We start from the raw sequence: 14,550 nt of genomic DNA on the forward strand, positions 1-14,550 counted from the left end.
ATAAGGTCACTATGGGTCGGTACTTACTCGATGGCACCTAATAGCAACAACAACAGAGCAAATATGAGCTCATTTGTAACATACACTTGATCTGATACTTTCTGTTCTCCTTTGTCACTCAAAGTTTTTCTCAGTCATTGCTCTTACTGTTTTGAGTTCAACAAGTTAACCAGCATATCCTGATACTCTAGATCTTTACAGCCACTTTCTTAAGAATTACGGGCTCAGTTGGTTCATTCTCTTTCTTTCAAGTTGCCATATGCTCTCTGTAGATATAAAACTTTTCAGTTAGTAATATATTTTTTTTCACCACCTGTCTACTAAACATACTCCTGCTTTCATTTTCTAATATATTTGGTTAGATACAAGAAACTCTAGCACTGTTATCTTATATCTGATTTGTTTTATTCATTTATATTAACTGCATGTCTCCAGGTAGGCATGCATGCTTTGCTAAAAAAAAAAAAAAGGACAGTGCACACATATATGGAGTCCTTTAGCATAAGCATTGAATTTCTAACTGAAAGGTTGATGCTTCAAACCCACCAGTTGCTCCTTCGAAACCATATGTAGGGTTGCTATGAGTCAGAACTGACTCTACAGCATTTAACAACACCACCAACAACATATGAATATCTTAAGTTAGAAAACTCTGACAAAATAATGATGAAAGAAGAAAGCCAACATAGCTTCCCAAGAGAATCAAAATGGGCAGTGGAATAATTAAAACAACTAAAATTTGCTTAATTTCAGACATGTAAAATTATTTGATTAAATATGGTTAAAATTTAAATAGTTCATTCTCATTTTACAATTTCAATATTTATAAATATGTATCTACACGCCTACGTATGTATTTGCTAGAATGTTTTTGTAGTTTTGCTATCTCAGCAGTAATCCCCAAGTAAGTTGCTGTTTAATCATCCTTCAACTAATAATTTGTATCCTGCATCCAAGATGAAACTTATTTTTCTAACAATTTAGTACTGTTCAGTGTTTCTAACTCAGTCTGAAGTTTAGTTCAAGAGGTGTAAGAGGAGAGTAAGTCACGGCTACATATTTAACATTTCCCATTTTGTGAAAGAGAAGCATGAAAGATACATCGATGAGAGAGCTTTACTGATTTTAATTCTTAAACTTTGCCTTATGAAAATAGTTCTACAAACTCTGAATTTAGGCTAGAAGAATGAATAGATTGTACTCTTCTTTGTTGAACATAGAAATAATTGTTTTTCCTTCAGTTTAGATTTATCCTTCTTCTCACTCTAGATAGCGTCTCTAAAATGTGATTTCATTCATTTTAATGGTTGTCTCTATTCTGTCTGTTCACTCCCAAATCTCTCTTGGATCCCTCCTACAGCTTTATAGTGGTTGTCCATTTGTCCTCTGCTTATGTACTTGGATATCACATAGATACCTCAGATTTAATATATCCCAACCAAGTATCTTTTCAAAATTGTTTTTCCTCTGTTTTTCTTATCTGAGTTGCTGATACCAGCATCAATGCAGAATCATCTTGTATTACTCTTTCTAAGTTCTTCTGATATTTTGCTCCTTTATTGTCTCAGTTCAAAATCTTTCCATCTTCTACCTGAATTATTGCACTAGTCTCATTCATTGATTCATTCATTTTAAATAATAAATGTATATTTAGCTTTTTTGTGTCAAGTACTCTAGGCTGCTAGAGACACACTATGGAAGGAAAAAATAAGATGAGATCCCTTTCCTTATGGACTTATAAACACTGAACAGTCAGATGCATGTGTGTAAAAGTACAATTTGGAGAAATATTATGAAGGATACTTACATGGTACCATGATAGCATATGAAAAGAGAATTTGACTTTGTTAGAAATCCTAGTGTGGCACTGTAGGGTAATCGCTAAATGGCATGGTTAGTGGTTCAGACCCACCAGTGGTTCTTTAGAAACCCTATACAGGGTTGCTATGAGTCAGAATCAACTGGATGGCATTTAACAACAACATAGGAAAGACTATTTTGAGGTAGTGATCATAAAACTGAAAATCAAGAGGAAATTAAGAATTAACCACATTAAAAAAAGAAGAGAGAGACTAGGAACGAGGAACAGTGCTTACAAAGTCTAGGTGGTGGGATGGGACAGAATGAGTTAAAGGAATTGAAAGTACAGTGTCTTTAGCATAGACAGCCAGCCAGGGGGATTGTGGTGGAGTGGTTATAATACTGGATCTATATAGTGAGACAGAAAGAGGTGGAGAGAGAGAGCTTGGAGCAGTGCAAGATCTTTCAGAGTTTATCTTTGTCCTAAGTTCACTGTGAGGCAACTAAAATGCTTTGAGCATTATTGTATTTTTCAAAATATTGTTCTCTTCATAGAATAGACCAAGATATCTCAATTACAGTACTATTGACATTTGGGATATCTGGTCAGTAGTGATGGAACTGCAATATCTTGGTCTATTCTATGTCTGTAGCTAGGGGCTGCCTTGTCAGATGTTTAGTAGTATCACTAGTGATCCAGTAGATGCCAGCAGCACCTCCCCTCCAATTGTGGGAAACAAAAATATCTTCAGGCATTGCCAAATGTCCCTTGGAGGACAAAATTGTCCTGGTTAGTACTGTGACCTTACATGTCCTAACGTTGTTGTGAAGTGCCGTCGAGTTGATTCCGACCCATAGCAACCTTGTATAGGGTTTCTGAGGAGCAGCTGGTGATCTTGAACCACCGACCTTGCAGTTCAAAGGTCTTTGCAGTCTGGCCCATTAACTCACAGTGCCACACCCAGTAAGATTCCATTAGTAACCCTTTCTGCATGTTCACATGGTAACCCTGTTCAATTTTCATGTAATACGTAACCATGGATGTGATTACATAAGACAGATCAAGCATAATGGGTTGGGCATCTCATGTCACAGTTTTCAGTGGCACCCCAAATTCACTAACCAAATGATCTCTTTTAATGTCTGTTATCAAATAGAAGTAATTTTCTTGAAGACCGGGTCTAACATGGTGTTTTACTAAAGCAGAGCTACTCTGTAAATGTTGGCTTGGCTGAATTTAAATTTGTGTATAGCTTGTGAAACCCTAAGCATACTATACTGCTATTTAATTTGGCAATAATATGCTGAAACATTTTAGGTAAATCTAACTGGATATGTTAAAAGCAAACTTCTTACAGAACATTATAGACGCCTAGGTTTGAAGTAATTATTTTGCCAGGCTGCCATGTACACATTAGGTAAGAATTGCATTCTAGATGAGATGGCAGTACCTACCACTTAAATGTTAATTATTTTACTTATACCTATCTTAATATTCAAAACAATTAAATTTTGAGACTAGCATTTAATTCCTAAACACTTACTCTTAGGTACATCACTAACCTGCTAAGTAAGTTACTTTTTTGTATTTATAACTTTATTTATGTGTATTTATTTATCTATAATAAAAATAAACCACTAGCATTTTACTCTATTTTTTCTTCATTTTTTTTAAATCAGTCTTAGTATCAAATTCCCATTTTTTAAGAAAAAAAAAGTTCATTTTAATACTAATATGATTTATATAGGAGTCCTGGTGTGGCGCTGTGGGCTAATGCATCGGACTGCAGAGTAATTTGAACTGCAAGGTCAGTGGTTCAAGTTCACCAGCTGCTCCTTGGAAACCCTATATAGGGTTGCTATGGGTCAGAATTGACTCAACGGCACTTAACAACAACGATGATTTCTAGTGAAATTCACTGGTTTTGGTGTGTAGTTCTGCAAGTTTTGATAAAGACATGCAGTCATATAGCCAGCACAATTTATAGCATAGTTCCATTCATCCCCCCAAAGTTTTGCTGTACCCCTTAGCAGTCAGCCCCTTCTTTTACCTTCAGAAATGTGTATTTTTTCTTTTTCATATATTTTAATAACAAATGATTATACTCATGAAAAATGTTCATGAGTATAAACTGTTAAAGCAGTTGAGTATCTAAAATCTTCTTTATACATTTGTCCTTGCGTAGAGCAATTGATTTAACATACTTGGCTGTTAACTGAGAGGTTAACAATTTAAGCCCACCCAAAGGCACCTTGGAAGAGAGGCCAGAGAGATCTATTTCTGAAAAAAGCAGCCACTGAAAACCTCATGGATCCAGGGTTCTATTCTGAAACACATAGGGTCACAATGAGTTTACTTTACTTGACAGCAAGTGATTTTTCTGTTGTTTTGTTGCTAATTACACCTGGAGAAGGAAGAACCAGGGTAAGTTTTTGGAGATATGTAAAAAGGGTTTCTGTGTTCCCTCAGAGTTTTGTGCTTTATTAATGTGAGAATTATATGTAAAGTTGTAATTAGGTTATCTATTAAAATTATATTTAATAACTTAAGCCTCTTCTTTAGATATAAAGCAACATTTCATCAGTGTGATGTTTGCAAGAAAATTTTTAAAGGCAAATCAAGTCTAGAAATGCATTTTCGGACACATTCAGGTAAAACTTAATATGTTTATATAAATATTTTGTAAAATTATTTTATAGTAAATTATGTACATTTAAATGTTATTTTTCATTGATATACTTTTAATTTTTTCCTCATTTAAATGTTTACTCATAGTAAAGTTCATGTCATGCATGAGCAATATGTTCTAGTATATAAGTTTCAGTATTTTAAAATATTTTTTATAGAGTTATGGGAATATTTGCCACAGGAAGATTTACTCAACTTTTAATTATTCTCATTTTCCCTTGTTTTTGGATTATGATTCCTCTGTATCTCTGTTACTTTCTGAAGATACTTCATAGACATCGGCTTTCTGTTTGTTTACTTTGGGTTTTCTAGACCATTAAAAGAGTAATTCAAGTGTGATCTTAAATGTCTGCTTACCAGGTCACCAATATATATAGTTTTCATTTTCACCTGGTCAATCGTGATCTTTAGGTAATTGTAGTAGAAGTCTTTGCTTCTGCTGCTTTCCAAAAGTAATTTTCTCCATCTTTTCCCCTGGGGATGCTGTCATATTCTGAAACTGAGTGTTTGTTGCATTCTTTCCAGTATGTTGTCTTAGTCTTTGTGAGGCTTGCATGTAAATCAACAGTTGTTAAAAGGTGGTTTGTTTCTTCACCCCTTCCCTTCCCTTCTTTCCTCCTTTCTTCTTTTTTTTAAAATAAGCCCATTTATACATTTATGATTGCTTTGTTTTATATTTAGTTTGAATTTTGTCATACTGCTTTTCTAGCAAGAAAAGTACTTGATTTCATAAGTATTAGAATAGGAAATTACTAGACTTAGGTAATTTCGATAGCAAATAATTACAATTGTACATCAATTGTACATGTGTTACTTATACAGTGATGCTGTGAAAAGCAAAATTATGCCCTCCTTCAAATGTAAAAGTCATCATGATTTGGGGATATATAGGTAAATTGAAGAAACTGTACTGATGCTGTCTCCCTATTAGTTATAAGTAGTAAGAAGCCAGATAAAACACGTGACTTGAAGAAATGACAAATTTATAGAAGATTAGTTCATGACCAATGATGATTTAAGAATTGTTAGCTTCAGGAATTATTCAGAGGAGAAACTGAGTAAGGGCTGGCTTAATAACATCATTAAAAGTTTTGAAAACACTTGTTTTATACTAATTGGTTTGTTACCAATGCCAGTATGGAATTTCCATCTCTGGGTATCTCCCATTGTGTTGGAATTGGAGATGAATCTCTTTCCCCATTGAAAATGGAGAAAATGAGCTCTATTACTAAGTAAGACCAAGAGTATGATTATTTTGAAATAAGAGGGAGGAATCATCTGAAGCAGGTGTCAGCAAATATTTTCTCTAACAAGCCAGTTAGTAAATATTTTATGCTTGGCAGACAAGGCAGTCTCTGTCACAGCCGCTCAGTTCTGCTGTTGCGTCAGTCATAAAAACAGTCATAGGCAGAACGTAACCAAATGATCATGGCTGTGTTTCAGCAAAAGTTTATTTATCAAAACAGGCAGCAAGCTGGATTTGACTTCAGGCTATGGTTTGCAAAATCCGGATCTGAAGTGATCAGCATGCTACCCAGATGGAACTTAACAGAGTGACCATTACAAGAACTAGTCGTGAACATGTTCCCAGGTTCATCCTGATTATTTGTAGGTCCAGAAACTCAATTTTATCTCTGCATTGAGAATTATAATTTGAGGAATTCCTGATAATAACCACCTGAGAGATATTATCCAGGAGGTCAGCTGGTCCATTTATAGTGCTAGACATACCTTCGAGAGCTTGAGATTTTAATGTGTACTGGCCCGTGTCCTTTGTTGTGTGTCAGGGATACAGAGTTGCCAAATTTATAATTAGAAGGAGTGTCTGTAAATGTAGATGTTAAGTGAAATAATGTGATAATCTTCTAGGATCGTTTACATGAGCAGTGGTGAAGGTTGTTGATCCATCTTTACCCTCATAGCAGTGTATCTCTCTGGCTACTAGAACAATTTTTTTTTCTTCCAGATTTTGTTTCTCTTGTCTGGATAGACTCTTCGCATTTGTCCAGACTCTTATTCTTTGGGACCCCCCCTCTAACCCAACTGGATTCCTTACACTCCTTTTCTCTTCTGTTCATTCTTTTTTCTTTTTCCAGATGGAGTACAATATATAATGAATTGTTTTCAATTTTGGTTAGCTCAGTACACTTAGTTGCTTCATTGCCTTGCCCAGGGTTAATGACTTTTGTTGTTAAAAGTACCTTTGAGTTGGCTCCAATTCATAGTGACCCTGTATAGGATAGGGTTTCTGAGACTTTAAATCTTTTTAGTAGTAGAAAGCCTCATCTTTCTCTTGAGGAGCGGCTGCTGAGCTCAAACCATTGAACTTGTGGTTTACAGTCCAGTGCTTATCATATGGATCTACTGTACTCCCCACCACCAGCTTACTGGTGATAAATTTGGCCCAAATAATAAGACTAAAAGTTGGCAAAATAATAAAGAATGTTAACTTTGTTTAAAAGTTTACAAATGAAAACAATAATGAGACCTTTTTTTGTGTGTGTAATTTCTGACCACTTTAGTGGAAAGTTAGTCTAGTGATTGGAGGTACATACGGAGACTTGTCAGCTACTTACATATATGATGTACTTTGGTTCCTAGAAAAGCAAGGATGGTATAAAACCAGAATGGGCAATTTAATATAGTAAAAACCAAAGCACTGCTCCCAAGTCAATAAAATGTGAACAAATAGCAGCTGTGTTCACGCTTCAAAATGGAATTTTTTTTTAAAGTTTAGGTTTAAATTAGATTAGTGTGATTTGTTGTTGTATGCTGCTGAGTCGTTTCTGACTGATAGCAACCCTGTGTAGGGTTTCCAAGAGCAGCTGGTGGGTTTAAACTACTGTTGTTGCAGCTTCCAGTTCAATGCTTATACTACAGCATCACATCAGGACTAAGTATGGTTTACACATACTTATCAAAAAGAGATAATACCTTTAAATTTTACAAGAAATGACTGAATTAGCAGACTTCTGGTTTTGGCGGCCACAGAGCAGAGTCAGGTAGGAGAGACTCCATGCGGGAGGGACTGAAAACCCAGAGAAGCTCTCTCCCGTAACAGCAACAGAGCTCTGGATCTAGCATAAAGTTCAGGGTGTCAGTTTCCCGTACCGCCAGTGGAAAAATCACAGTATAAAGGAAAATATTGTGACTTAGGAATCGGTCAAGATACCACTGGACTCCCTCTGTGGCCATCCCACCCCAGTGGTGGTCAGAGGGAGGGGCTAGAGTCAGCCCAGCACAGGGAACCTGCATTGCAGCACAGGCAACCAGTGCTAAAATTGACACAGTGACATTTGCAAAAGGAGGTGTGGGGGGACTCTACACATTTTTTCCTCCTTTTCCCTATCATGCCACCTTTGCCCAGCCCAGATGCCTTCAGGCAGGTAGGTGCATACCCCCCAAAAAGTCCAGCGTTGAGACCACAGCTTTCCCATGGCACAGAGAGAAAGAGCCCCATTGGTCCAAGGACAAATTCTTTGACTGCTGCTTTTGATTTCTGACTGTGGGTCCCAGCCCTAAAATTAACTTGTCTGGGACCTTTTACTCCTGTGTATCCAGCAATAAAAAAAAGCAGGTTTGGCCTGACAGACAAACCATATGAACACTCTGTAAAATCCCAACATAAAATGACACAACTACTTCAAAAATTATGCTGTGCACACACAAATACTTAACTGACCTTCAGAGACAAAACTTAGTAAACAGTCTTTCTCCCATTAAGTTCTTAATATATATCTGCACACCTCTATGGTGGTAACTAGAGGAGGGGCCTGAGCAAGTCGACACCCCCAGAGAATATTACTTACAAAGGCAAGCAAATCAGATTAAGCTGTGACTTCTTAGCATAAACGATGCAGGCAAGAAGGCAATGGGGAGACATAACAAAATCCTAAAAGAAAAAAAAAGCTACCATCCAAGAATCGTCTGTCCAGCAAAACTGTCAATTAAATATGATGGTGCAATGAAAACATTCCAGGATAAACGGAAGCTAAGAGACTTTGCCAAAGCCAATCCAGCACTTCAAAACATCTTAAAGGGAGTTCTTTGGACTGAAAATCAACAAGAACAGACAACAACCAGAGATTGACCAGAGTGACAACACCACCTGAAACTCAGACTGATAGCAGAGTCCACAACAGAACAAAACTACAACAATGAATTTGAAGGAGCTAGGAGGTCAGCTGAAGATCAAAATAGTAACAATGTCAAAGAAGGGGAAAATGTGGGAACAAAGATCCAGGTGTTGAGGAGGTCAGGTAGATTACAAGATACAATAGATTGTCTTAAATGGAGGGAAAAGTTATTAGGCTATAGGGTAACCCCAAAGAAAGTTAATACTTCACAACCCACCTTGAAAATGAACTTCCAAGCAAAACAAGCAAACATGAAAACAGAGAAGAAACTGACAAAAAAATAGCACAAAAAACACAAATTCAGCACAAGAAGGCATGCAGAACAAAGGCACGAACATCACTACCAAAACATTAACATATTGGCAGCAATTAATTCATATCTTTCAATAATTATATTGAATGACAATGGATAAATGCACCATTGAAGAGACAGAGAGTGGCAGAATGGATAAGAAAACAAGACCCTTCAATAGGCTTCCTGCAAGAGACACATCTTGCACACAAAGACAAAAACAGACTAATAGTTAGAGGATGGAAAAAAATGTACCAAGCTAACTGCAACAGTAAACAAGCATGAGTGGCAGTTCTAATCTCCAATAAGTAAACTGTAAGACAAAAACCAGCATAAGAGATAAAGAAGGACACTATCTCATGATCAAAGGATCAATTGAGCAAGACTTGTTGTTGTTGTTGAGTGCCATCGAGTCGGGTCCGACCCATAGCGACCCTGTACAGGGTTTCCGAGGGTGTAAATCTTTACGGGAGTAGAAGGCCTCATCTTTCTCCCACGGAGCGGCTGGTAGTTTTGAACCGCTGACCTTAAGGTTCGCAGCCCGATTCGTAACCACTACTACATAACCATAATAAATATCTATGCTCCCAATGAAAGAGCACCAAGATATATAAAGCAAACCTTACTAGAATTGAAGAAAGAAATAGATAAATCTACAATTATAGTGGAAGATTTTAATACACCACTTTCAAAAAGGGACAGAAAATCAGAAACTTGGCAGAGTTACAGAGGAACTAAACAACACAAACAACTTGACCTCATAGATGTGCACAGAGCATTCAACTGAACAACAGCACAATATACATTCTTTTCCAGTGATCATGGAAACACTTTCCAGAATTGACCATGTGTTAGGTCACAAAGAAAGCTTCCATAAATTTACAAACATCAAAATACTACAAAGCAGCTTTTCAGACCACAGTGCTATAAAACTAAAAATCAACAATAAGAAAATCAAGGAAATAAAGTCGAATACATGGAAATTGAATAACACCCTGCTGTAAAGTGACTGGGTAAAAGAAGAAATTAAACGTGAATTCACAAAGTTCCTAGAAACAAATGAGAATGAAAACACAACATACCAAAATCTTTGGGACACAGTGAAAGCAGTGCTGAGAGGACAATTTATTGTGATAAATGCGCACATCTAAAAAGAGAAAATATTCAAAATTAACACATTAACACAGCATCTTCAACAATTAGAAACAGATCAACAGAGGGAACGTACAGTCACCAAAGAAAAGAAATAATAAAGATAAAAGCAGAAATAAATGAGATGAAAAACAGAAAAACTATAGAAAGAATCAACAGGACAAGAAGCTGGTTCTTTGAAAGGATTAATAAATTGACAAGCCATTGACAAAACTAACAAAAGAAAAGAAGGAGAGGACACAAATAACATGCATTAGAAACCACATGTGCAATATCACAACAGAACCAAAGGAAATCAAAAGGATAATAACAGAATACTATGAAGAATTATACTCCAAAAAATTCGAAAAGTTAGAAGAGATTGATACATTTTTGTAAAACCACGAACTACCTAAACTAACACAGAGTGAAGTAGAAAACCTGAAAAGATCCATAACAAAAGAAGAAATTGATCAGGTCCTCAAAAAACTCCCAACCAAAAAAAGTCCAGGCCCAGATGGCTTCACTGGTGATATCTACCAAACATTCAGGAAAGAGCTGTCACCAATTCTACTCAAATTATTCCAGAATATATAAGAAGAAGATGGAAAACTTCCTAATACTTATTATGAAACAAACATAACCCTCATACCCTAAACAGGAAAGGACATCACTAAGAAAGAAAACTACAGAGCAATATCCCTCATGAACATAGACACAAAAAAAATCCTACAAAAAAAATTCTCAACAAAATCCTAGCCAGCAGAATCCAGCAGCACATCAAAAATAAAATACTTCATAACCAAGTGGGTTTCATAAAAGGCATGCAAGGTTGGTTCAACATAAGAACAACAATCAATGTAATCTACCATATAAATAAGAAAAAGGAAAAGAACTTCATGATTATATCAATTGATGCAGATAAGGCATTTGACAAAATCCAACATCCTTTCCTGATAAAAAACTCAACAAAGTAGGAATTGAAGGAAATTCCTCAATATAATCAAGAGCATATATATAAAACCAACAGCCTACATCACTCTCAATGGAGAGAAACTGAAAGCCTTCCCTCTGTGAACAGGAACCAAACAAGGATGACCTTTGTCACCACTCCTATTCAGTATTGTGCTCGAAGTCTTAGCCAGAGCTATATGGCAAGATAGGGAAATTAAAGGCATCCAAGTTGGCAAAGAGGAAATAAAACTCTGTTTGCAGATGATATGATCATAATACATAGAAAACCCCAAAGACTCAGTGAAAAAGCTACTAGATATCATTGGAAGATTCAGCAAAGTGGCAGGGTATAAGATCAACATACAAAAGTCAGTTGGATTCCTTTATGGTAACAATGACAGTGCTGAAAAGGGCATTAGGAAAGCAATACCCTTTATAGTAGCTGCCCAAAGAAGGAAATATTTAGGAAGAAATGTAACCAAAGAAACAAAGAACCTATACAAAGAAAATTAAAAACACTACTACAAGAAACCAAAAGAGACTTATAGAAGTGGAAGAACATACAATGTTCTTGAATAGGAAGACTCAACATCGTGAAATTGTCAATACTGCCCAAAGCAATTTACATATACAATACAATCCTGATTTAGATTCCAACAACATTCTTCAAAGAGATGGAAAAGACAATTACAAACTTTACATGGATAGGAAAGAGACCCAGGATAAACAAACCACTGCTTAAGAAGAAGAACTAGGTTTGAGGCCTCCCACTCCCTGATTTCAAATTTTACTACATGGCTACAGTGGTCAAAACAGCCTGGTAACTGGTACAATGAAAGATACATTGATCAATGGAACAGAATTGAGGGAACAGAATTGAGAATCCAAAAATTAACCCATCCACACACAGCCAACTGATTTTCGACAAAGTGTCTAGTTGTAATGCATGGGGAGGACATAGTCTCTTTAACAGATGGTGCTGGCATAACTGGAAAGTGATATGCAAAAGATTGAAACAAGACCTTTACCTCAAGCCTTATACAAAAACCAACTCAGCATGGACTAAAGACCTTAATGTGAATCCCAAAATTATGAAGGTCATCAATGAAAATAAAGGGACAAATGTGTGGGCTCTGATTCAGGGCGCACACACACTTCCAAACATTTTGAAAAGTATATAAACAGAAGTAGACAAAATAGATGATTGGGACATACTAAAAATTAAAAATGTATGTGCATCAAAAGATTTCACCAAAAGAGTAAAAAGGGAAACCACAGAATGGGAAAAAATCTTTTGCAATGACACATCAGATAAGGGACTCATTTCTAAAATACATAGGAAACTATAACACCTCTACAAGAAAAAGACAACCCAATTAAAAAATGGACATAGGACATGAACAGACACTTCACCAAGGAGGAGATCTGGGCAGCTAACAAACATATGAAGATCACTAGCCATCAGAGAGATGCAAATCAAAACAACAATGAGATATCATCTCACACCAACAATAAAAGGAAAGATAAAAAAAAGCAGAGGACAGTAAATGGTGGCAAGGATTTGGAAAGACTGGGACCCTCATATTGTTGGTGGGATTGGAGAATGGTTCAACCACTCTGGAAAGCAATATGGTGCTTCCTCAGAAGGTTGAAAATAGAAATACCTTATGCTCCAGCAATTCTTTTCCTTGGTATTTACCCACAAGAAATATGAGCCATAACGTGAGTAGGTAAAGGCACACCAATGTTCATAGCAGCACTGTTTACAATAGCAAAAGGATGGAGACAGCCTAAATGCCCATCAATTGAAGAATGGATAAACAAACTGTGGTACATACACACAATGGAATATTATGCTACCTTGAAGAACAAAAAGGAAGCTACAAGCCACCGCATAACATGGATGAACCTTGAGGACATTATGTTGAGTGAAATTAGTCAGTCACAAAAGGAGAAATACTGCATAAGACCATTATTGTAAAAGACGAAGAAAAAGAATCCACCCTAAAAGGGGAAAAAAAGAAATTATATAATTGCTGATCACCGGGATGTATGGGATGAAAGGAAGTGAGGGAGGAAGGGGAAGATACCACAGTGTAGGGAATAGACACAGGATAGCTTGGGTGCTGGGTAGGAGTGGTGGGCAATACATAAGAAGGGGGAGGGGAATGGAAGAACAAGGTGGATGGGAGAACAGATAGGCAGGTTCACATGGGCTAAGTGGGACAGATGTAAATGATGATGTATGCACAACCTTGGAACAGCAGGTCTTCTGGATACAGGGATTGAGGCATGGTTTGAATGGGTAAAAGAGGAGAATAATGTTAAGATGCTTGGTGGTCTTTTGAATTTTAGCTTCCCTTGCCTACCATTGTGACATAGACACTTGAGGGGAGCGGAGGAATAGCCAGAAACATCACAATAGAAAGCTTGTAAGTCCGTTTTCAGCCTATAACTGATTGGAATATCTTAAATGAGGCTAGAAGTTGCCCACTGAAAAAGGCTTCCTGTGGAGCTTTTGCATTGCATAATACTATAGGTGGAAATCAGATCCCCATTCAGAATATCTGAGGTGGGAAATTTCCACTGGAAAGGACGAGTAGACTAGCCTGGAGTGGTTAGAAGAACAGAAGATACTTCGTGAAGAAAGACCAGAAGGAAAATCCAGAAACAATAATGGCAGTCTGATTGATTACTACAAGAACAAGTAAACTGTTCGCCTGGGAGTCATCAAGGCAAGTGGTCACGTCCCCTCAGAGCAAACTCCTTTCTAAGACTGGGACTTGGGGAATAGACAAGCAGGCATGTGGTCTGGCTGGTGACCACGTTGGTCACCAATAAGGGGAAGAGGGGGAAAAAACAGCAATGAAGTTGGGATCTGAGTCCAACCACATTCAGTAGACTCCTGTGAACCCGGGTGGAGACCTGGATGGCCAGCAGTATGGCAAGACTCGGGGACTCCTGGGCCCAGAGGCAGTGACATGGCCACAGAGGACTAGAGCAGAGAGTGAAGCGTCCAGCTGATATGGAGTGAGTGAGGGAAGATGCACAAGAACACCCATACTTGCCGATAGTACCCACTTGACCTGGCTTCGATGGCTGGATGATCAGAACTCGACTAGAAGAAGAAAGAAAAGGGAAGGAAAAAAAAAAAAGTAACGCACTACAATTTGATGAACTTTACCTATACTTATGGATGTAGTAAGGAGTCCTGGTGTGGCACTGTGGGTTAATGTGCCAGACTACAAAGCCGTTTGAACTTCAAAGTTGGTGGTTCAAGCTCACCAGTCACTCCTCGGAAACCCTATACAGGGTTGTTGTGGGTCGGAACTGACTTGACTACACTTAACAACAACAACTACAATGGATGGTTGTTGTTGTTGTTAGGTGCCATCGAGTCAGAACTGACTCATAACAACCCTATGCACAGCAGAACAAAATAATGTCCAATCATGGACCAACCTCACTACTACTGTTGCCACACTTGAGTCCATCAATACTGCCACCTGGCCAATCCATCTCATTGGGGGTCTTCCTCTTTTTCTCTG

General features: G+C 37.3%; 1 protein-coding gene across 1 annotated transcript in view; it reads left to right on the forward strand.

Annotated features, from left to right (window-relative positions):
• The window catches only part of ZBTB41 (zinc finger and BTB domain containing 41), an 81,060-nt gene that overhangs the window by 54,410 nt on the left and 12,100 nt on the right, over positions 1–14,550 (forward strand). The window contains exon 9 of the mRNA XM_006834177.1: positions 4,364–4,452. Coding sequence (XP_006834240.1) covers positions 4,364–4,452 — 89 coding nt within the window. The remainder of the gene's footprint in view (positions 1–4,363; positions 4,453–14,550) is intronic.

This window comes from Chrysochloris asiatica, unplaced genomic scaffold (assembly GCF_000296735.1).
Source record: "Chrysochloris asiatica unplaced genomic scaffold, ChrAsi1.0 scaffold00009, whole genome shotgun sequence".
Classification (NCBI taxonomy): domain Eukaryota; kingdom Metazoa; phylum Chordata; class Mammalia; order Afrosoricida; family Chrysochloridae; genus Chrysochloris; species Chrysochloris asiatica.